This window comes from Musca domestica, unplaced genomic scaffold (assembly GCF_030504385.1).
Source record: "Musca domestica strain aabys unplaced genomic scaffold, Musca_domestica.polishedcontigs.V.1.1 62, whole genome shotgun sequence".
In the NCBI taxonomy this organism is placed as follows: Eukaryota; Metazoa; Arthropoda; class Insecta; order Diptera; family Muscidae; genus Musca; species Musca domestica.
The window spans coordinates 3,945,558-3,969,807 of record NW_026712369.1 but is presented as its reverse complement, the minus strand read 5'-3'; the positions used below and the strand labels follow the sequence as shown (position 1 = coordinate 3,969,807).

The following is a 24,250-nucleotide window of genomic DNA, read 5'->3' as shown; positions in this document are numbered from 1 at the left end:
TAGTATTATTATTATTATTATTATTATTATTATTATTATGATTATTATTAGTATTATTATTATTATTATTATTATTATTATTATATTATTATTATTATTATTATTATTATTATTATTATTATTATTATTATTATTATTATTATTATTATTATTATTATTATTATTATTATTATTATTATTATTATTATTATTATTATTATTATTATTATTATTATTATATTATTATTATTATTATTATTATTATTATTATTATTATTATTATTATTATTATTATTATTATTATTATTATTATTATTATTATTATTATTATTATTATTATTATTAGTATTATTATTATATTATTATTATTATTATTATTATTATTATTATTATTATTATTATTATTATTATATTATTATTATTATTATTATTATTATTATTATTATTATTATTATTATTATTATTATTATTATATTATTATTATTATTATTATTATTATTATTATTATTATTATTATTATTATTATTATTATTATTATTATTATTATTATTATTATTATTATTATTATTATTATTATTATTATTATTATTATTATTATTATTATTATATTATTATTATTATTATTATTATTATTATTATTATTATTATTATTATTATTATTATTATTATTATTAGTATTATTATTATTATTATTATTATTATTATTATTATTATTATTATTATTATTATTATTATTATTATTATTATTATTATTATTATTATTATTATTATTATTATTATTATTATTATTATTATTATTATTATTATTATTATTATTATTATTATTATTATTTTTTTTTTATTTTTTTTTTTTTTTTTTTTTTTTTTAGTACTTTGTTGAGCGATTGCCTAACCATCCAGATGAAGAGATCATTGTGCGTCCATCCCCAAATCCCTTAGTGCCTGATCGTTTTCTTGAGAAGTAAGTTTTTGATGATTTTCTAGCAAAAATTAAAATTGGTAATCACCCCAAAAAATAATTGACACATCCTGTTTTGGCTTTTTTTTAAATCAATTACATGAAGTTGAGTTAGAGGATCAAATTTATGTCACAAGATATTTACAAAATAATTTACGACATGTGGATATTGGACGTACGGGAGTGTGGGGCTGGGGCTATGGTGGTCATATTGCCGTCCACACTTTGGCCAGTCTCGATGGTGTTGATATTTTCAAATGTGGTATATCTATGGCTCCGGGAGTCACATGGCTGGGTGACACAGAATTGGATACAGGATCTTTCGATGATCTCAAGAATATTGCCAATAACAGCCTATTGCTGATCCATGATCCGGCCGATGATGATCTAAATTATCAATACTCCTTACGCATGCAGCAGATTTTAAATGGCAATGGCGTATTATTTGATGAATGGGTAAGTCAATTGGAAAATTAATTTTGTGAAAAAAAAAATAAATGTTTTTCTCTGCTTTTTAGGTCCTTGCCGGAGAAGGTCCCTTCATGCAGCTTGAGCTGTATGAGACCATGGATAACTTCTGGATAAATTGTTTTAATTTGTAGGGGATATAAAATTATCGAATTAAGAAGATGATGAAATGCACGAACGCGAAGGAATTGTATTTTGATTTATATACATATTTATTATACACCCATAAATAAATTATATATTTTATTGATAATTAAACAAATATAATTATTGGCCTCAAGGCTAGTTTACATCTCATGTTAGTGTCATATGTACTGTCACCTTTTTTTATTATGTCAAAAATTAAAGTCTTAAATCTGCAATAAAAAAGAAGATTAAAAAATAAATCGAACAAAAAAAATACTAACCATGCTCTCATCATTCATTATTGTTTGCGTAGAATAGAATCCATACACCTCCCTTTTTATACCATGGATTTGGCATTATTGCCCACTTGCATCAATTAAAGCAGTAACTTCAAATATATATGAATGAATGGCAACTCTACAACATTTTGTCCTAGGCAAAAACCACGATTACCGTTGAAACAACCCTCATGTGGTTGGCAATGCGGTTGGTAATGATATTGCCACTCAAAGCATATGCTTAACGAAAAATAAATATTTTAAATAAAAAAATTAATAAAAAATTTAAATGCAAAATAATTTATTATATATTTTAATTATAAAAAATACAATGTTTTTTTAATACAGTTTATGGTTATTATAAAAAATAATAACAATACTTTACAAAAATCTTCGTTAAAAAATTGTTTTTTTTTTTCCTACGGCAAGGTATGTAGTTTTATTATATATAGTCAAATCTCGATGACTAATTTGTCCCTGATTTAAAAGATTTCATTTTCATCCACGTCCAAGTTGAGGCAATTAATCCAGAAATTATCCATGGTGTGATACAGATGAGGCAGGAAATTGCCAATGGAATGGTTCTCATCAGTGTAAGTCTGGAAAGATAGAGAGACAGATCAGTAAAAGAAACCCCTATTTATTAAAACATTATCACTCACCATTTCTTCAAACAAAATGTCATTGGCCTGCAAAACCTTGGCCAGCATCAGCGATTGCTGATAATGGACATTGCCATCATCATTTATTATAGAATCCACACACCTTCCTTTTTATACCATGGATTTGGCATTATTGCCCACTTGCATCAATTAAAGCAGTATTTTATAATATGTAAATGAATGGCAACTCTACAACATATTTCCTAGGCAACAACCACGATTACCGTTGAAACAACCCTCATGTGGTTGGCAATGCGACCACTAATGATATTGCCACTCAAAGCATATGCTTAACGAACAAATAAATATTTTAAATAAAAAAATTAATAAAAAATTTAAATGCAAAATAATTTATTATATATTTTAATTATAAAAAATACAATGTTTTTTTTAATACAGTTTATGGTTATTATAAAAAAATAATAACAATACTTTACAAAAATCTTCGTTTAAAATTTGTTTTTTTCCTACGGCAAGGTATGTAGTTTTATTATAGTCAACTCTCGGTGACTAATTTGTCCCTGATTTAAAAGATTTCATTTTCATCCACGTCCAAGTTGAGGCAATTAATCCAGAAATTATCCATGGTGTGATACAGATGAGGCAGGAAATTGCCAATGGAATGGTTTTCATCAGTGTAAGTCTGGAACGAAATATAGAGATCAGAAAAAGAAACCCCCATTTATTTAAACATTCTCACTCACCATTTCTTCAAACAAAATGTCATTGGCCTGCAAAACCTTGGCCAGCATCAGCGATTGCTGATAATGGACATTGTCATCACCCGACCCGTGGATAAGCATATAGTTGTGGGTGCGGAAGTTACTGATTTCCTCCAGAACACTTGTCTCCAAATACTTTTTCAAATTATCCCCCTCCGTGGGCAGACCCATATAACGTTCCGTATAAATGGTGTCATAGTACAGCCATGAGGTTACCGGTGCCACTGATACACCACATTGGAAAACATTCTCATTGTCATGGGCCAGGGTGCGTGCCGTCATATAACCACCATAACTCCAACCCCATATACCGGTACGTTCCTCATCCACATAGGTTAGATTGTGTTGCAAAAATTTCGTTACAAAAATTTGATCTTCCACCTCGAATTCACCCAAATGATTGTTGACGGAGAAGAGTAAATCCTGGCCCTTGTTACCGGTACCACGACCATCAATTTGGGCATAGATTACATCACGATTTGTGGTCATATAGCCCTCAAAGCCCACCGTAAAACCATTGGTAACACGCACCGAATTCGGGCCACCATAGACATAGACAATCATGGGATATTTTTTGTTGGAATTTTCATCCAAACCGGGAGGTAATTGTAACTTGACAATACCCTCAGAACCATCGGCCAGGGTAACATTCATAAAACGTACTTTGGGCCTTAGTTTTGTGGCCAAAAATTCTCGAAATGGCAAATTCAATTCCCAATCCTTTACTACCCTGTTGGTTTTGGTTTCAATGACTTTGGTATAGCTGGGATTGGGACCGCTACAGGTTACCGTGTAATACGAGAAACCTTTGCTGAATGAAGCAAATGCCGATTTACACAGTTCTCTCTCGGTATCCTTTAGGTCACACGACAAACAATCGTCATTGCTGAAGACATGATAGATGGAGGGGTTGTGGGCCATGGTGGCTTGGTAGTAACTGCAAAGATATATGAAATATTATTATTATTATTAAATGGAATTTTTTATCATTTTTTTATATTTTTTGCAGGTTCTGGACCAGAGCATATATTTCAAGTAATAGAAAAAAATGTAAACGAATAAAATGGGTGTTTTTCAAAGGATTTTCTATGAATCCTCAAAGGCTAGAAAAGATAATTTAGTAAGAATTTATTATACCCTCCACCATAGTATGGAGGGTATATTAAGTTTTGCCATTCCGTTTGTAACACCTCGAAATATACATTTTAGACACCCACAAAGTATATACATTCTTGATCAGCATAAAATTCTATGTCGATTTAGTGATGTCCGTACGTCCGTCTGCGGAAATCTCTCTAGCTTCCGAACGAAATGAAGTAGGTTGCTAAAATTTTACTCAAATGTATATTATGTCTGCAGGACTTTTGATATTGAAAATGGGAACTGTAGGTCCACATCTTCGTATAGCCCCCATATAAAAGCACCTCCCTGTTTTCGGTATTTCGGTGATTTTAGCTACATTATTCACAGGAATTGCTTCAAATTTGGTATTTGAAGTTCGTAATGGATACTACAGCATAAGACAGAAAATTGTCTGTGCAGGTCCACGTCTTCGTATAGCACCCATATAGCGGCACCTCCCGATATTCGATATTTTGAGGATTTTAATGGCATTATTTACCGGAATTGTTTCAAATTTGGTATTTGAAGTTCGTAATGGATACTACAGCCTATGACAGAAAATTGTCCGTGCAGGTCCAAGTCTTCATATAGCTCTCATATAACGGCACCTCCCGATATTCGGTATTTTAATGATTTTAGCGACATTGTTCAACGGAATTGTTTCAAATTAGGTATTTAAAGTTCGTAATGGATACTACAGTCTATAACAGAAAATTGTCCGTACATGTCTACGTCTTGGTATAGCCCCCATATAACGACACCTCCCGATATTCGGTATTTTGATGGTTTTAACGGCATTATTCACCGGAATTGTTTCAAAATTGGTATTTGAAGTTCGTAATGAATACTACAGCCTATGACAGAAAACTGTCCGTGCAGGTCAACATCTTCGTATAGCCCTCATAAACAGCACCTCCCGATATTCGGTATTTTAATGATTTTAGCGACATTATTCACCGGAATTGTTTCCAATTTGGTATTTGAAGTTCGTAATGGATACTACAGCCTATGACAGAAAATTGTCCGTGCAGGTCCAAGCCTTCGTATAGCCCCCATATACCGGTACCTCCCGATATGCGAATTTTGTGATTTTAGTGACATTATTTACCGGTATTGTTTCAAAATTGGTATTTGAAGTTCGCAATGGATACTACAGCCTAAGACAGAAAACTGTCTATGCAGGTTCACGTCTTCGTATAGCCCCCATATAACGGCACCTCCCGATATTCGATATTTTGATGATTTTAGCTACATTATTCAGCGGAATTGCTTCAAATTTGGTATTTGAAGTTCGTAATGGATACTTCAATCTATGACATAAAACTGTCCGTGCAGGTCAACATCTTCGTATAGCCCCCATAAACAGCACCTCCCGATATTCGGTATTTTGATGATTTTAGTGACATTATTTACCGGAATTGTTTCAAATTTGGTATTTGAAGTTCGAAATGGATACTACAGCCTAATACAGAAAATTGTCTGTGCAGGTTCACGTCTTCGTATAGACCCCATATTACAGTACCTCCGGATATTCGGTATTTCGGTGATTTTAGCGACATTATTTACAGGAATTGTTTCAAATTTGATATTTGAAGTTCGTATTGGATGCTACAGAATTCTTCAAGGGCTCTGAAATTACTAAAGAATTTGTCTACGACCAATTTCAATTTTTTGAGACTCTTAGGTGGCAACAAATAGGGATTTTCGAAATATTTTTTAAAGAATATTGAAAATTTATAAATTTCTACCATGCACTCACAGTTTCTTATTGGTTTCATCATAACCATAGACTCTCAAGACCGTAAAATTGCCTCGTTTGGTCCATAGATTTTGTCCGCTTTGCAAATCCAAATTCCACACTTGATACCAATTATCAATCCAATAGGCAAACAAACAGCTATTGCTTTCCTGCAAACACATGGGGTTACCCATTGTCACCCATCCCTTGGGCTCTTGCAATTGCTTAACTTCCTCACACTCTCCCGTTGTGTTACACAACTGCAGGGAGGCGATATTTTGACGACGATTCAACCAGGTAATTAAAACTTTTCCATCATGCGTCCAGGCAACATTTTGTAGAATATGATCATTGCTCACAACATTGACGGGAGCTTTTATGGTTACATATGTAGGATTTACGTTCAAATCGAATATTCTGAGGGCAACAACGGGATTGTTGGTCCCGGGTTTGGGATATTTCAAGTCCACCTCTTTGGGATATTGATATTCGGGATCTTCAGCCTCGCCATAGAGGAAATATTTAAATGTTTCCACTTCGGTGTCATTGAATATGCCCACAGCCAAATGATTGCCATCCGGGGACCACCACATAGCACTACCACTGGCCAAAACTTCTTCTTCATATACCCAATCGGGTATGCCGTTATATATGACACCATTCACACCATCCGATGTGATTTGCAATTCAATCGAATCATCGTAATGTATAAAGACATTGTTGTTGTAGACATAACCCAGACGATCCTTGATGGGTGACCAGGCACAATATTGCAGCTTTTCACCATTGTGAATGCTTATGGAAGTTCTGAAAAGCAAAAGTTTGAGATTAGTTTGAGATATTCCACGACATGGCATTGCTTACCTTGTTGCTATATCGAAGACATCATACTTGGCAATGTAGGAATGCCGGAAAATTTCTTCAACGCCATAGCGTACCAAAATTTTGGTATTATCAGGCGACAACGTAAATGAACTACCGGTTTTGTAAATTTCCTGAAAAATAGGAAGAAAATGTGAATGAATTCTAATTTCAGCTAAGAGATTTTAGATTGGATTCACACTTACCAAAAAATCGGATGTTACAAAAATACTATCTTCGCCAGTGGCTGCATTGAATTTGTGTATCGAACGATCAGTGCTGGTGTAATAGAGTTCATTATCTGAAAAAAAAAACAAACGAAAAATAAATTAATAAATTTTCTAATAATTTAAAGCCATCGAAATATGAACTGAAGCTCAAGCAGAGAAGAGAGCTGTTGTGGATTTAGCTAAAAAACAAAGTTAAAAAGTATCAGACGGTTTAGCCGACAGATGTATATCCTCCTCAGCCAAAGTACCATTATTTAACTATATTTTAACTGTGTTATGAGTATTCAAATTGTCGACCCTCTATGGATTAGATTCCGAAAAAGTGGCCAATATTTTCCATTTCGTATCGGACCTAAATAAATATGATATAAATATGCCACGACATGCCACGTTTGAATTATATTGGTTACATCCTTCACTTTATATGAGAAATGTGCCTGAGGTACCAGATACAGGGTGAGATAAAAACAAATCGCAACAAAGTCAAACGCCATAATTTTTACCCTTTTTTAATTTTTTTGAATGAAAGTAAAAAAATGTCGGAAATAGCATCAAATTTTAGAATAAGTTTAGATTTGTTCGAAATGGTCTCCGTTGGTACGAATTATGGCCTCCAAACGGCCAATGAAACCGACACACGCTACCCGAATGTTGCTCTGCGGTATTTTGGCCAATTCTCGGCGAACCGCTTGCTTGACGTGATCGACACTTTGGTATTTTTAGTGGCAACCTCGCTTTCCAAAATAATCCCGACACAATATTCCAACGGATTAGTATCCGGAGATTTTGGTGGCCATTGTGCACTGGAAATGAAGCGAGGAACTTCATTTTGTAACCATTCTTGGGTGGCGCCGCTTGCTGAGTGCGATGGTGTCCCGAGTTCTGTTGGAATGTCCAAGGTCTGGGGCCAAAATGTTTGCGTGTCCAAGGCATTAATACACCCTCCAGAATATTTTCGCGATAATATTCGACATTTATTCTTATGCCAGGGTCGATTAATACGAACGGACCATCGGCTGTTATGGCGGCCCCCACCGCCACCATGGCCGGCGCTTGAGTTCTGGTGGCCAACCGTAGGTGCACGTTTAAAGGGGACCTCTTTGGCAACTGCTTGGCTTTTTAAAAACTGCTGGACAACAAATGTTTTCTCATCGGAGACGGAAAAAACCAAATTCGGCACTTCACCACTTTCGGTAAAGCGAAGCAACTCTTTAGCTCTTTTGAGTCTACTTTCTTTCTGTTGCGGTGTAAGTTCTTGCACTTTTTGGAATTTCAATGGCTTTAGCCCGAGCTCATTTTTTCAATATTTGCCGAATGGAATGTTGCGATATGTTCAGCTCACGAGACATTTTTCAGCCACTGCGAAGCGGGTTTCGATCAAGTCGCTTATTTACTTTTCGAACCATTTCTGGTGATGTTGCTGTTTTCTTCCGTCCACTTCCACTTCCTTGACGTCGGGATACGCTACCAGTATCACGGTATCCGAAATCAAAAATTCAATATTCATCTCAGGTTTCTGGTTGGGAGAAATATTTAGATATAGCAACTTGTAAAGAATCGCTGATTTGTTTCGCAAGTCTAAATGGAAGTGGATGTTAATATCGCATTTTATGAGCTTCACGGATATTCAAAATTTGGACCCTTTGTGGAGAAGGTAACAGAAGGAGTGGACCAATATATCCCAACATCACAGCAGATTTTGCGTTAGTAGAAATAATGAAATGTGTGAAATATAAAGAGAATCGGATGCTTATTTTGGATTTTATAAACGTTTTGGTTATTCAAAACTTTGACCCTTTGTGGGGGAGGTACCAGAAGGAATGGTCCGATCTTTACCATCTTTATAACAGATCTTGAGTTGATGGAAATATTGTGATGCGCCACGTTTGAATGGAATCGGATGTTAATTTCGCGTTTTATGAGCTTTATGGATATTCAAAATTTCGACCTTTTGTGGGGGAGGTACCAGAAGAAGGGGACCGATATATGACATCTTAACACCAGATTTTGGGCTAATAAAAATATTGTGATTTGTGAAATTTGAAGACAATAGGACTCTGATATCATATATTATAAGAGTTATACTTATTCAAAAAATTGGCCCTTTGTGGGGGAGGTACTTGATGGGGTGGAATGATATTCTCGATTTTCGTACCTGACCTAGCACTGATGCAAATTTTAGGATTTGCAAAGTTGGAGCAAAATCGGACTATCCTTTATTATACCCTCAGCCATATGGCTACAGAGGGTATATATCATTTGATACGGTCAAAACGTGCCTAGTCGAAATAACGGTTTTACACCCTAGGTCTCTTTGGACCAAATCCGTTTCAGAACATTTGGAGTCGATCTAGCGATGTCCGTCCGTCCGTCCGTCCGTCCGTCCGTCCGTCCGTCCGTCCGTCTGTCTGTCTGGCTGGCTGGTGCGCACGATAACTCTCGAAGGGAGTATCCGATTTGGTCCAAATTGGCTACATCATAATATTTTTGTCAAACTTAGATCGAGTTCGAAGATGGGCAACATCGGTCCACTCCTTCTGGTACCTCCCCCACAAAAGGCCGAAATTTTCAAAAGATATATTTTTTGCACAGAAAGAGAAAGGATAATCCGAATTTGCTCCAACTTTGCAAATCTTAATATTTGCGTCAGTGCTAGGTCAGGTGAGAAAATAGACAATATCGGTCCACTCCATCAAGTACCTCCCCCACAAATGGTCAAAATTTTGAATAATTACAACTCTCATAAAATGTTATGTAAGAGTCCGATTGTCTTCAAATTTCAAACATCCCAATATTTGTATTAACCCAAGGCCTGGTGTTAAGATGAACAATATCGGTCCACTCCTTCTGGTACCTCCCCCACAAAAGGTCGAAATGTTCAAAAAATATATTTTTTGCACAGAAAGAGAAAGGATAATCCGATTCTGATCCAACTTTGCATATCCTAAAATTTGCGTCAGTACTAAGTCAGGTGTGGAAATGGACAATATCGGTCCACTCCATCAAGTACCTCCCCCACAAATGGTCAAAATTTTGAATAATTACAACTCTCATAAAATCTGATTTAGAGTCCGATTGTCTTCAAATTTCACACATCCCAATATTTATATTAACCCAAGGTCTGGTGTTAAGATGAACAATATCGGTCCACTCCTTCTGGTACCTCCCCCATAAAAGGTCGAAATTTTCAAAAAAAAAAAAACATATTTTTTGCACAGAAAGAGAAAGGCTAATCCGAATTTGCTCCTACTTTGCAAATCCTAATATTTGCGTCAGTACTAGGACAGGAGTGAAAATGGACAATAGCGGTCCACTCCACCAAGTACCTCCCCCACAAATGGTCAAAATTTTGAATAATAACAACTCTCATAAAATGTGATGTAAGCGTCCGATTGTCTTTAAATTTCACACATCCTAATATATGTATTAACCCATGGTCTGGTGTGAAGGGGGAATACATCGGTCCACTCCTTCTGGTACCTCCCCCACAAAATATTGAAATTTTGAGTGCCCATGAAGCTCATAAATCGCCAAATTAACATCCGATTTCATTTAGACTTGGCACTTCTGTCGAAATATTTATATCATATTTTTAGGTCCGATAGGAAATGGGCAATATTGACCCATTCCTTCGGGATCTGCTCCATAGAGGGTCAAACGTTTGAATAACCTTAACACTAGTCAAAATATATTTAGATAATCGAACATAGGCTGAGGGTATATCTCTGGCGGCAATACCGACTGATACTTTTCAACTTGTTTTTTATGTGCAGTAAATTATTTTCTTTGAAAATGTTTACATTTTGTGGGGGAGGTACCAGAAGGAGTGGACCGATATTGTCCATCCCCCAACTCGATCTAAGTTTGACAATAATATTACGATGTACCAAGTTTGGATCAAATCGGAAACTCCCTTCGAGAGTTATCGTGCGCACCAGCCACACGGACATACGCTCGAGGCTTTACTCCTCCCCAGCATAAGAGAGTGTTTCCCAGTAGCTGATCATCAATATGGGTTCCGGAAATTACATAGCACAACAACAGCTTTATACGCCTTTACCACACATATGAGCACAAGTCTCAACCAGAACAGGCCGTGTGATAGAACAGTTATGGTGGCACTTGATTTATCAAAACCCTTTTGATACAGTCAATCATGCCACACTGTTCGAGGATATTGAGCGCACGGCCCTCCGGCCAATTGTGAAACGTTGGATAGTAAACGTGGAATTGAGAAACAAGAAGTCGAGCATCCGTAGACTTAAACAGGGAGTTCCTCAAGGTGGGGTGATATCTCCGGAACTGTTTAACCTCTACCTTTCTGGAATTCCTCACCCTCCAGACGGCATAGAGATAATAACGTACGCAGATGATGATGTACGTTCGTGGCGTTCGGATCCATTATTGATGACATTTGCGATCGGTTAAACGCTTACCTTGTTGATCTTACCGCCTTTTTTACTGCTAGGAATATGAAGATATCCGCCACTAAGTCGACGGCCACACTTTTCACCACATGGACTACGGAGACGGGGCTATCCTTGAATGTGCAGGTCGATGGTGCTATTATTCCGAACACCAACTACCCCAAGGTATTAGGGGTCACATTCCATAGCCTCTTTAAGTCGTCCGCGCATACCACAGCTATCTGCGACAAGATTAGAAGTAGGAACAAGGTCCTCAGGTCGCTGGCCGGCAGAACTTGGGGAGCTGATAAGGAAACCTTGTTGACCTCTTACAACGTGATAGGCCGGTATGTGGTAAACTATGCGGCTCCGGTGTGGTCCGCCAACGTCAGTGCTACTCAGTGGAAAAATGTTCAGTCCTGCCAGAATGCCGCCCTTAGAACCGCAACAGGGTGCCTCCTCATGACACCTGTCGATCACCTACATGAGGTGGCGAAGGTCTTAACGGTGCGACAGCATAACAAAATGCTGTCAATGCAATACCTGCTTGAGTGTTATAGACAAAGCCATCCGAATCATCATCTTGTGGATGGGCAACCTCCGCCCAGACACGTAAGGAAAGACCTCAATGATCTAGAGAGAGAGGTACAGAGGTATAAGAGAGAGCCTCTAGATCAACAGGCCTATCAAACGGGACTGAATAGCATTCACTCTAATGCGGTCTCAGAAGCCATTGAAGGATATAGAGTGAATACTGTGCTAGGAGACCATCCCCCTCCCGTCGCAGCTGAAGAACGAGAGCTGCCCCGACAAACCCGAGTAGTCTTGGCCCAATTACGATCCGGAACATCTGCCCAGCATGTGGCACAGACCCACAAGACACGCTGCACCTATTTCGCTGCCCAGCCAAGCCTACTCACCTAACTCCAGTCTCGTTATGGACACAACCCATACAGGTTGCATCCTTTTTGAGACTGGACTTAGAGGCAGAACCTGATTACTGAGCCAGAAAATGGAAAACTGAGTCAGAAAATGGAAAAGAACGAACACGGATGTATGAGCTGCTACAACAACAACAGCATAATAAAATGCTGTCAATGCAATACCTGCTTGGGTGTTATAGACAAAGCCATCCGAATCACCATCTTGTGGATAGACAACCTCCACCCAGGCACGTAAGAAAATACCTTCATGATCTAGAGAGAGGTGCAGAGATATGAGAAAAGCTTCTAGATCGACAGACCTATCAAGCGGGACTGAATAGTATTCACTCTAATGCGGTCTCAGAAGTCATAGAAGGATATAGAGTGAATACTGTATTAGAAGACCATGCCCCTCCCGTCGCAGCTGAAGAACGAGAGCTGCCCCGACAAACCCGAGTAGTTTTGGGTCAATTAGAATCCGGATGGTACAGCTGCCTAAATTCCTACTGGGCCCGGATCAACAGCGATGTGCAGAACATCTGCCCAGCATGTGGCAAAGGCCACATGACACGCTAACACCTAACTCCAGTCTCCTTAGGGACACAACCCATACAGGTTCCATCCTCTTTATACCCTCCACCATACTATAAAGGGTATATTAATTTTGTCATTCCGTTTGTAACTCATCGAAATACCCAATAAAGTATATATATTCTAGATCAGCGTAAAATTCTAAGACGATTTAGCAATGTCCGTCTGTCTGTGTGTCTATCTGTCTGTCTGTCCGTTGTAATCACGCTATCTTTCAAACAAATTGAGATAGAAGGCTCAAATTTTGCACACATGTATATTTTGCAAGTAGGCAGGGTAAATTCGTAAATGGGCCAGGTAGGTTCAAGTAATCATATAGCCCCCATATAACGGTACCTCCCAATATTCAGTATTTTGATGATTTTAGCGACATTATTCATCGGAATTGTTTCAAATTTGATATTTGAAGTTCGTAATGGATACTACAGCCTAAGACAGAAAATTGTCTGTGCAGGTCCACGTCTTTGTATAGCCCCCATATAACGATACCTCCCGATATTCGGTATTTTGATGATTTTAGCGACATTATTCACCGGAATTGTTTCAAATTTGGCATTTCAAGTTCGTAATGGATACTATAGCCTAAGACAGAAAATTATCTGTGCAGGCCCACGTCTTCGTGTAGCCTCCATATATCGGTACCTCCCGATATTCGGTATTTTGATGATTTTAGCGACATTATTCACCGGAATTGTTTCAAATTTGATATTTGAGATTCGAAATGGATACTACAGCCTAAGTCAAAAAATGAGCCATGTAGGTCCACGTCTTCATATAGCCCCCATATAACGGTACCCCCCGATATTCGGTATTTTGATGATTTTAGCGACATTATTCACCGAAAATGTTTAAAATTTGGTATTTGGAGTTCCTAATGGATACAACAGCCTAAGACAGAAAATTGTCTGTGCAGGTCCACGTCTTTGTATAGCCCCCATATAACGATACCTCCCGATATTCGGTATTTTGATGATTTTAGCGACATTATTCACCGGAATTGTTTCAAATTTGGCATTTCAAGTTCGTAATGGATACTATAGCCTAAGACAGAAAATTATCTGTGCAGGCCCACGTCTTCGTGTAGCCTCCATATATCGGTACCTCCCGATATTCGGTATTTTGATGATTTTAGCGACATTATTCACCGGAATTGTTTCAAATTTGATATTTGAGATTCGAAATGGATACTACAGCCTAAGTCAAAAAATGAGCCATGTAGGTCCACGTCTTCATATAGCCCCCATATAACGGTACCCCCCGATATTCGGTATTTTGATGATTTTAGCGACATTATTCACCGAAAATGTTTAAAATTTGGTATTTGGAGTTCCTAATGGATACAACAGCCTAAGACAGAAAATTGTCTGTGCAGGTCCACGTCTTCGTATAGCCCCCATATAACGGTACCTCCCAATATTCGGTATTTTTATGATTTTATCAACATTATTCACCGGAATTGTTTCAAATTTGGTATTTGAAGTTGGTAATGGATACTACATCCTAAGTCAAAAAATGAGCCATGTAGGTCCACGCCTTCATATAGCCCCCCATATAACGCCACCCTCCGATATTCGGTATTTTGATGATTTTAGCGACATTATTTAACGGGATTGTTTCAAATTTGATATTTGAAGTTCGTAATGGATACTACATCCTAAGTCAAAAAATGAGCCATGTAGGTCCACGTCTTCATATAGCCCCCATATAACGGTACCTCCCAATATTCGGTATTTTTATGATTTTAGCGACATTATTCACCGGAATTGTTTCAAATTTCGCATTTGAAGTTCGTAATGGATTCAACAGCCTAAGACAGAAAATTGTCTGCGCAGGTCCACGTCTTCGTATAACCCCCATATAAATGTACCTTCAAATATTCGGTATTTTGATGATTTTAGCTACATTATAAACAGATTTTTCTTCAAGTTTCGCATTTAAATATTGAATAACTTATGACAATAGTTTCCCTAGCAGGTTCACGTCGTCGTATAAGCATTCGGTATTTTTAAGATTTTAACAGAATTTTAGACGGATTTTATTATACCTTAACACTATGTGTTGGGGGTATTATAAGTTTGATTGGGCCAGAATTTATGTAACACCTTGAAATATTGGTTTCCCATATAGGAAAGTATATATGGATCTTCCTAGCTCGCCGAGCTGAGTCTATCTAGCTATGTATGTGCGTCCGTCCGTCTGTCCGTCTGTCCATGTTAATTTGTAATCACTCTACAGGTCGCAATTATAGCCCGATCCTTACGAAATTTTGCACGAAGGTGGGGTTAGGGTCAGAATAGAAGCCTATTTCTTTTGGAGATGATCGCCAAATGTTTAGGGGTTGAAATGGACCAAATACTGAAAAAATGTCGGATTTTGCAGTAGCTATACAGGTCGCAATTATAGACCAATCCACGCGGAATTTCGCATGTAGCTAGAGTTTAGGCGGGCGGGGAAGAAGCCTACCAATTTGGGTGGTCATCGGATAATATTTAGCGGGTAAAATAGACCATATCTTTTGTGTTGAAAAAATTCAAAATTTTTCATTAAACCGCGAATATTTTAAATCCCGGAGAAATCACAAAGCCATGACAAGGTTACTTCTGACCTTTACATTGATGTTAACATCCAACAAATCGGATATAGAGAAAAATATGTGCCATATATATGTCTATCAAAGAAGATATGCTTGAAAGATCTCTTATATGTCGATAACGGCTGAACTGATTTCGACAGTTCTCATTAATTTAGAATGGCCTCTTGGCAGGAAAGAAAAAACGTCTAAAAAATCGCATAAAAATATCTCTCTAAACATAAAAATATTGATTTTGTAAAATTTTCTCATATTTTTTCAATTTTGTCATATTTTTGGCATATTTTCATTTTGAATTAAACATTTGGTAATATTTCTACAGCTAACAAAACTAAGTAGTTAGGATATCAGGATATCATATACAGATCGCATTTATGGCCCGATCCTTACGAAAATTTTGTATGGGGATAAGATGAGGGTCAGAATAGATGCCTACTCTTTTTGGAGGTGATCGCTATATTTTTAGGGGTTGAAATGGGCCAAAAAACTGCCAAATTGTCAGCAGCACATTGCAAAAGCCAAGCAGTTTCGGATGGCCATCCAAAAATATTCAATGTGTGAAATAGTTTGCCAACTTTTGTAGACTAAATACGAAAATGTCCATTCCAGCGACATCTACCAATAAATTGGAAATGAGCAAATTCGTTTAAGTTGCTATTATCCGAAAATTAGAGAACGAAACATGATGGTTTTCTTTTATTATTTGTCACAATATCTTGTGGAGTTCTTTCGAGTATCTCGCCTATATAAACTGTATGGTTTATTATAGTGTTGTAGGGTATTCAGCGGTCGGGCCCGCTCGACTGTAGCCTTTGCTTACTTGTTTTTTTTTTTTTTTTTTTTTTTTGGAAATTGCCAAATTTGTACCAAATGGTGGAGGGTATTAAAAGTTCGGCCCGGCCGAACTTACAGCTTTTTTACTTGTTGAGACTGGACTGGAAACAGGACGAACACAAATGTATGAGCTGCTACAACAACACAACAACAGACTGACATCGCTAGATCGACTCCAAATGTCCTGAAACGGATTTGGTGCAAAGAGACTTGGGGTCTAAAATCGTTATTTCCAAGAGGCAAATTTTTACCATATCAAATGTTATATACCGTCCTCTAGCCATATGGCTGAGGGTACTAAAATATTTATTTAAAAAAAAACTTCAGCAGATGTTCCATAAAATGACAAAAGTATTTAAAACCATAAATGGTATTTTAGAGCCCCCCTCGCTTTCTAGCACAAAACATCCAAAGTGAAGGCCATCTCCCACACTTCCATTAATCTTCGCTTAGTGAAAACAATAAAACATTTATTTTTAACCGTATTTTATTATCAGTGACGTACATTAATAATACTGTCTGTTTAACTTAACATTTGTTGTTATGTGTGTGTGTGTACCGTCAATATGCTTTTAAATGCTGTATTAATCATTTTGTATGTCTCTGCTGACTGACTGGATGACTGGCTGGCTTAATGTCCCATTAAAACTTATTAACATAATTAAAATTATGTTGACGTTAAGATGACTTTGTTGCTCGCTTCCAATAACACGATAAACATTTGATACGATTTACGAACTTTTTTTAATGGGATTTCACAGATTCAGATTCCATGTTAAATATATATTTACACTTAACATGTCTGAACAAACATGCATCACGAAGAAGTGTTGAACAACGTGTTGTTTGATCTTCAGTGAGTCTGAAGGTCTCTGGGGTTTTTTTTGGTGGTTGGGGGCAAACATTGAGTTTAACTTAACATGCTTTAGCTTTTTATCGGTTCATAGTCAATCTGGTCTTATTAGGTCAAGAGTGTTTTTAAAAAATAATCTGTCAGGACTTTCAGCACAAGACGGGGATTTTTTAAAAATAATTTTTCTAGGATCTATTAAAGAAAAAAAATTATTTTTAGGGCCTAATCTAAATCTTGTATTTCTATACCTGCAGCCATATGGCTAGAGAGGGTATATTTAATTTGATACGGCCAAAACGTGCCACATCGAAATAACGGTTTTAGACCCTAGTTCTCTATGGATCAAATCCGTTTCAGGACATTTGGAGTCGATCTAGCGATGTCCATCCGTCCGTCTGTCTACCTGGCTGCTGCGCATGATAACCCTCAAAGGAAGTATCCGATGTGGCCCAAACTTGCTACATTGTAATATTATAATCAAACTTAAAACGAGTTCGTAGATGGACAATATCGGTCCACTCCTTCTGGTACCTCCCCCACAAAAGGTCGAAAATTTCAAAAAATATATTTTTTTTGCACAGAAAGAGAAAGGATAATCCGATTTGGCTCCAATTTTGCAAATCCTAATATTTGCATTAGTGCTTGGTCAGGTGCGAAAATAGACAATTTCGGTCAACTCCATCATGTAACTTTCCTACAAAGGGTCAACATTTTGAAAAATTATAACTCTTATAAAATGTGATGTAAGAGTCCGATTATCAATTTTCTGTCTTAGGCTGTAGTTCCCATTACGAACTTCAAATACTAAATTTGAAACAATTCCGGTGAATAATGTCGCTAAAATCACCAAAGTACTGCAAAAAAGGGAGGTGCCATTATATGGGGGATATACGAAGACGTGGACCTCATCAGACAATTTTCTGTCATAGCCTGTAGTACCCATTACGAACTTCAATTACCAAATTTGAAACAATTCCGGTGAATAATGTCACTAAAATCATCAAAATACCGAATAACGGGAGGTACCGTTAGATGGGAGCAATACGAAAACGTGGACCTGCATAGACAATTTTCTGTCTTAGGCTGTAGTATTCATTACGAACTTCAAATATCAAATTTTAAACATTTTCGGTGAATAATGTCACTAAAATCATCAAAATACCGAATATCGGGAGGTATCGTTATATGGGGGCTATATGAAGGCGTGAACTTGCATAGACAATTTTCTGTCTTAGGCTGTAGTACCCATTGCGAACTTCAATTACCAAATTTGAAACATTTCCGGTGAATAATGTCACTAAAATCATCAATATACCGAATATCGGGAGGTACCATTATATGGGAGCTACACGAAGACGTGGGCATGCACAGACAATTTTCTGTCATAGCATGTAGTACCCATTACGAACTTCAAATACCAAATTTGAAACAATTCCGGTGAATAATGTCGCTAAAATCATCAAAATACCGAATATAGGGAGGTACCGCTAGATGGGAGCAATACGAAGACATGGCCCTGCACAGACAATTTTCTGTCTTAGGCTGTAGCATCCATTAAGAACTTAAAATATCAAATTTGAAACATTTCCGGTGAATAATGTCGCTAAAATCATCAAAATACCGAATATCGGGAGGTACGTTAGATGGGAGCTATACCAAAACGTGGAGCTACATCAGCCATTTTCAATACCAAAAGTCCTACAGATATAATATACATTTGAGTAAAATTTTATCAACCCACTTCCTTTCGTTCGGAAGCTAGAGTGATTTCTACAGACGGATGGACGGACGGACATCGCTAAATCGACATAGAATTTTATGCTGATCAAGAAACGGAATGACAAACTTAATATACCCTGCATACTATGGTGCAGGGTATAAAAATAAAGTTTTCAAATCATTTTTCTGTGGTCTCCATTTAATTTTTTTTTTTTTTCAAATTAAGGCCATCTCAAAAAAAATGTGAAAAAATTTCCTTATTTTCTTCATTTTTTTTCCTGACACGACACCTAAGATATTGGTAACAAAATCCCCCACAACTTTTTTCGAAACTGTGTTCAACTAGGTGTGTAATTGGAACCAATTACGTTGACATCTATACCGAAATAGCATTACATTTTGAGCTAGTCATTTCAGTTGGCCTTTCTTTTATCATCATCTCATTGTCTAAACTTTCTTTGCCAAAGACGCGACAAGGAATCAAATAACAAACGAGGTTTTAATGATCATGATGTGATGTGAGTACACCTACCAGTACAGCACCACCATTGGCATTGGATGGTGATACACATCTCTTCCGAACATAGCAACAAACATTTTGAAAGCCTACAATTAGTGCATGAAAAAGGGGGGCTGCTAACATAACACTTCTTAACGTTAATTCTATTGTTTTTTTTTTTTTTTAAACCTCTAAGCGTACAGAGTCGGCAGGCGAGCAATAACCGTGAAATAAAATACAACAAAATAGCAATAAATTATTTTGTTGGATTTTTAAAAACACAAAAAAAAAACATTCAAACAAACAAACGTACTTATTGGCGTTTATACAATGCCCGAGAGTGAGGAAAAATAAAAAACAACAACAGCTACAGCTGCACCAAATGCTAAAGAAGAAGTAGGTATGGAAAAAAAAAACAAAAACGATAAGATTTTAAATTGTATTATTTACAAATAGTCTGTGCGCAAAGTCGATATAGTAATCGCATAATACGATTTATGTCATTTATAACTCAATTTGATTAGATTTTTCATTTATTTGAGATAAGGAAGAGGAACAAATTTTGTATCAGGAATTTTTTTATGAATTCGCCATGGAATTATAGAGAGTTGAGCTGCGAGGTGGATAAAAATAGATTTTAATAAAAATTGAAAAAAAAGGAAACATATCGAATTATATAATTTTGAAAAAAAAAATCGTAAATTTGTTGAAAGATTGAAAGAAGAAAAATATTTTATAAAGTATTCAATGATTCATTAGAGGAGAGTTTTTTTCAATGATTGCTAAAGAGTCTTAAAATTATCAAAAATTGTGGATATTTTAATTATTTTAGGAGGACCTAAAATACTGGAACCCTATCTCTGCAGGGTGAGATAAAAACAAGTTAGAAAACCTCCACCATTTGGAATGAATTTGGAAATTTTCACCTTGGCCACGCAAACAATTTGGCCGCAGACCTTGGACAATCCAACAGGACCAAGCATTATCGCACTCAGCACGCGCCACCCAAGAATGGTTACCAAATGGGGATCGTCGTTTCATTTCCAGCGCACAATGGCCAGCAAAATCACCGGATACCAATCCGTTGGACTATTGTGCCTGGAGTATTTCGGAAAGCAAGGTTGGCACTAAAACATACCAAAATGTCGATCGGATTATTACTTCTCATTTTGTGCAGAAAATAAATTTTTTGAAAATGTCGACCTTTTGTGGAGGTACCAAAAGGAATGGACCGATATTGCCCATCTCCGAACTCGATCTAAGTTTGACAATAATATTACGATGTACCAAATTTGTATCAAATTGAATACTCCCTTCGACAGTTATGGTGTGCACCAGCCAGACAGACAGACAGACGGACGGACATCGCTAGATCGACTCCAAATATTCTGAAATGGAATTGGTCCATTGAGACCTAGGGTCTAAAACCGTTATTTCGATGAGGCACGTTTTGTACGTATCAAATGATATATACCCTCTCTAGCCATATGGCTGAGGGTATAATAAAATAATATTAATATATTTTTGATAAAATAATATTAATATTTTTGAATTTCTTAAGAATCATGCCAACCGTACCTTCCCAGTGACAAATATATAACTTTTTTGTAAAGAATATCTTTCCAAAGACAATCTGAGCCTCGTTAGATAGAAGACTTTTTTGAATATTGAAAATTTTCAAGATTGTCTTATTAGACAAAATCTATTTCGCATTGCACTTCATCCACAAAATTATTAATTAATTTATTAATTTACAGTAATAACATTTCATTGTTGTTGCTTTTTGTCTCATAAACAAACTGTAAACAAACAGGTCATTGACAATTGAAGATTTCACAAAACAAACTTGACGAGATTCGCCGATTAATTCTTTAGAAAATATATATATCAAGTGATTTTGTTCAGCTTGTCTTCAATACGGATGACCCAATTAAATTGTTAACCATATTTGCTACAAAATACCTATAGGAAAAATAATATTCACCAAATAGGTATGTTTCTTTTTCCTTTTTAAGCAAACACTAATACTGGGTCATTAAGGCGAAACAAAAGAAAAAGTAGCTGCTATGGTTTTCGCACCTACACATGTCGATGGCGATGACAAGTGGTTCTCATTTGTCTTTGCGTACACAATTATTAGTGAACTACGAATTAATAAAGGTTCAAACATACACACGGGCATATGTATACATTTGCCTACTCATGTTAATCACGTCGTCGTCGTCGACATCGTCTTCGTCGTTGTTGCAATCTTAATAACCTCCTTACCTGTTATCCATGTTACATTAGAGGAACGTATTGCACCCGAAGCTGATAATGCCTCAGTAAGACTCCATGGTTTTTTCGTATTTTGGCGGCCATGCACAGGAATACCGCCAACCGGCACAAGATGATAACAGCAAATAATTGCACAAAATGCCACCAGCACTTTTGGAAAATGCATGGTTTGCCGTTGTTGTTGTTCTTTTAATGTAATTGTCTAATTGGGTGCCAAATTCTAAGATTGTTTAATCACTACAATTATTTATTTCAACGAAACGGGAATAAATTACACCGACCGGCTTTTTAAAACCACAAAAAAACACGCACATAAATACGATATTCAAATCGTAAGCCGACGACAACAACAACAGACAAAGCGCGACAAAGTGTGATGCGCACAATGAAACAATGACAATTGAACTGGTGGATGGAATAGCGGCAAACTGCTGGCAAATGATTGTGTAGGGTTCACTAGGTGCGTTTGACGACTTTCCGTTATCTCTCCAATTGGAAGTGTATCATAGACAGACATAGCATAGACAAATGAAGTTATAGACAACGAAAAGTTAGTTTTGTCTTTTTATCCAGGTGGCTCTCATCATCTTTTGCATAGTCAACATGCTGATTTACGCGTTCAAGCCACTCGACTTCGAAAAAACATTTTATCGTTTTTCAAGAATTTCACTGGAATATTCCCATATTTTTCGATGTCATCACGTACTTTTCACATTTCTTTTATTATGAAATAATTTTCAGCTGACAAATATCCTACAGTTTTTGTTATTTTTAACATTTTTGAATTGAATTCAAAATTCCCACTCAAACCCCTGAAACGATATGCACGACATCTGCTGATCCGATTTTTTTCGAAGATAAACGGTGAGAGCATTTCGTTGTCTATATTTTCATTTGTCTATGGCATAGACAAATTAAGGTATAGACTAAAAAGTTTTTAAATTTACCCCTTCTGGCAGATGTCACTATTGTTGATCTTGGGCCAGTCAAGTCACTCAGGGCTAGTGAAGTCACTCGACTTCGAAAACAATTTATTCATTTTTCTGCTATTTAAGTTCTATATTTTTATATTTCACGTCATATTTGGATAATGTAAAAATAAACAAAGTCACTGTTTCGTTTTTAATTGATAAATAATAAAGAATCATAAAAATATTCAATATTTTGTATTTTGAGAGAATTGAGTGAATAGACTTTTGCTCTCTCACAGCATGAACGACATCTATTGAAGCACTTTTTTCGAAGATAACAGATGAGACAACTTTTTAGTCTATACTTTAATTTGTCTATGTCTATGGTCTATATCTTCATTTGTCTATGTCTCCACTGTTCTCTTTGCAAAAACAAGAATACAAATGTCAGCCTGTTGTTACAGTGCACCCTGTTGCAAAAAAAAAACGCGCCAAACCTTGTCAAATAAGGTGTAAATGATTTTAACGAATTGAATGTATTGAATAATTCATCCAGCGATGATTTATCCACCAAATGGAAGAAAATTACTCACTACTGTATTTGAATGTGATTATAATTACACAGGGTAACATGCTTTCGATTTACATCAACTCTTAAAAATCCTTGGCTTAAACTTTGTAAACAGAATTTTAAATATAAGTGCAAACAATTTTATCATGTTTCAAATACGAACAATTTAAACAATGGATGACTTTCGCATAAAACAATTTAAATATACTGGGCAATATAACATGGGAAAGAGAGAGTATTGCTATGGCGATTGCATGCCCAGATTGTCCAAGAGTTTCAGGAAACTTTTTAATTTGGAGGTCCTTGGAAAAGCGTTGTCACAAAAAAAATCCAATATTTGTGACAGGACAAGCCCCCGATGCTTATATAACTGGCGATGTATGCTAAAATATATTTGATTTGGTCATATATTACAATAAAGGGAAATCGGGTGAAATTTGCTTCCAAAAATACATCGATAGACTCACAAACACGTATATGTCACACACTGGTCCAAATCTGGACCGATCTTGATCAAATTTGACAGAGGTATTGGGCTGAGCTCTATCTGATATCTGGTACCAAATATCATTGTTGTCGAATGCATATTACGAATGTGGTGGACTTAAACACCCAATTGGATGAAACATATATATGAGAGCTATAGCTATATCTGAACCGATTTTTACCAAATTTCATCTACTTGCTTCTAGACTGAATTCGGTTGGATGTGCCAAAACTCTGGTCATTTGGAATTATGTTGGCCATTGGGAACACAATTAACCCGAAATCGGTTGAAGATATATGGGAGGTATATCTAAATCTGATCCGATTATCACCAATTTCAATAGGGTTCGTCCTTGGGCCAAACAAAAATTGTTTTCAAAATTTTAACTCAATCGGATAATAAATGCAACTTGCATTCTGTTCACAAAGAATACATGGACAGACGG

The 24,250-nt window shown here is 36.3% G+C and overlaps 2 protein-coding genes and 1 long non-coding RNA gene across 3 annotated transcripts; 1 reads left to right on the top strand and 2 right to left on the bottom strand.

The window, feature by feature from the left end:
- Window positions 1–1,047: 1,047 nt before the first annotated feature.
- LOC131805840 (venom dipeptidyl peptidase 4-like) lies at window positions 1,048–1,583 on the top strand. Its single transcript, XM_059129525.1, has 2 exons — window positions 1,048–1,393; window positions 1,456–1,583. The coding sequence occupies exons 1-2, from the start codon at window positions 1,208–1,210 to the stop codon at window positions 1,537–1,539; spliced, it is 270 nt and encodes an 89-aa protein (XP_058985508.1). The 5' UTR covers window positions 1,048–1,207; the 3' UTR covers window positions 1,540–1,583.
- A 671-nt stretch (window positions 1,584–2,254) lies between these two features.
- Window positions 2,255–2,550, bottom strand: LOC131805844 (uncharacterized). Its single transcript, XR_009343853.1, has 2 exons — window positions 2,472–2,550; window positions 2,255–2,408 (listed from the first exon to the last, which is right to left on the bottom strand). It is a non-coding gene; the product is annotated as an uncharacterized LOC131805844 (long non-coding RNA).
- A 255-nt stretch (window positions 2,551–2,805) lies between these two features.
- On the bottom strand, window positions 2,806–22,265 carry LOC101898217 (venom dipeptidyl peptidase 4). Its single transcript, XM_005189551.4, has 6 exons — window positions 21,828–22,265; window positions 7,121–7,215; window positions 6,918–7,048; window positions 6,075–6,860; window positions 3,176–4,130; window positions 2,806–3,114 (listed from the first exon to the last, which is right to left on the bottom strand). The coding sequence occupies exons 1-6, from the start codon at window positions 22,000–22,002 to the stop codon at window positions 2,998–3,000; spliced, it is 2,259 nt and encodes a 752-aa protein (XP_005189608.1). The 5' UTR covers window positions 22,003–22,265; the 3' UTR covers window positions 2,806–2,997.
- Between the last annotated feature and the right edge of the window lie 1,985 nt (window positions 22,266–24,250).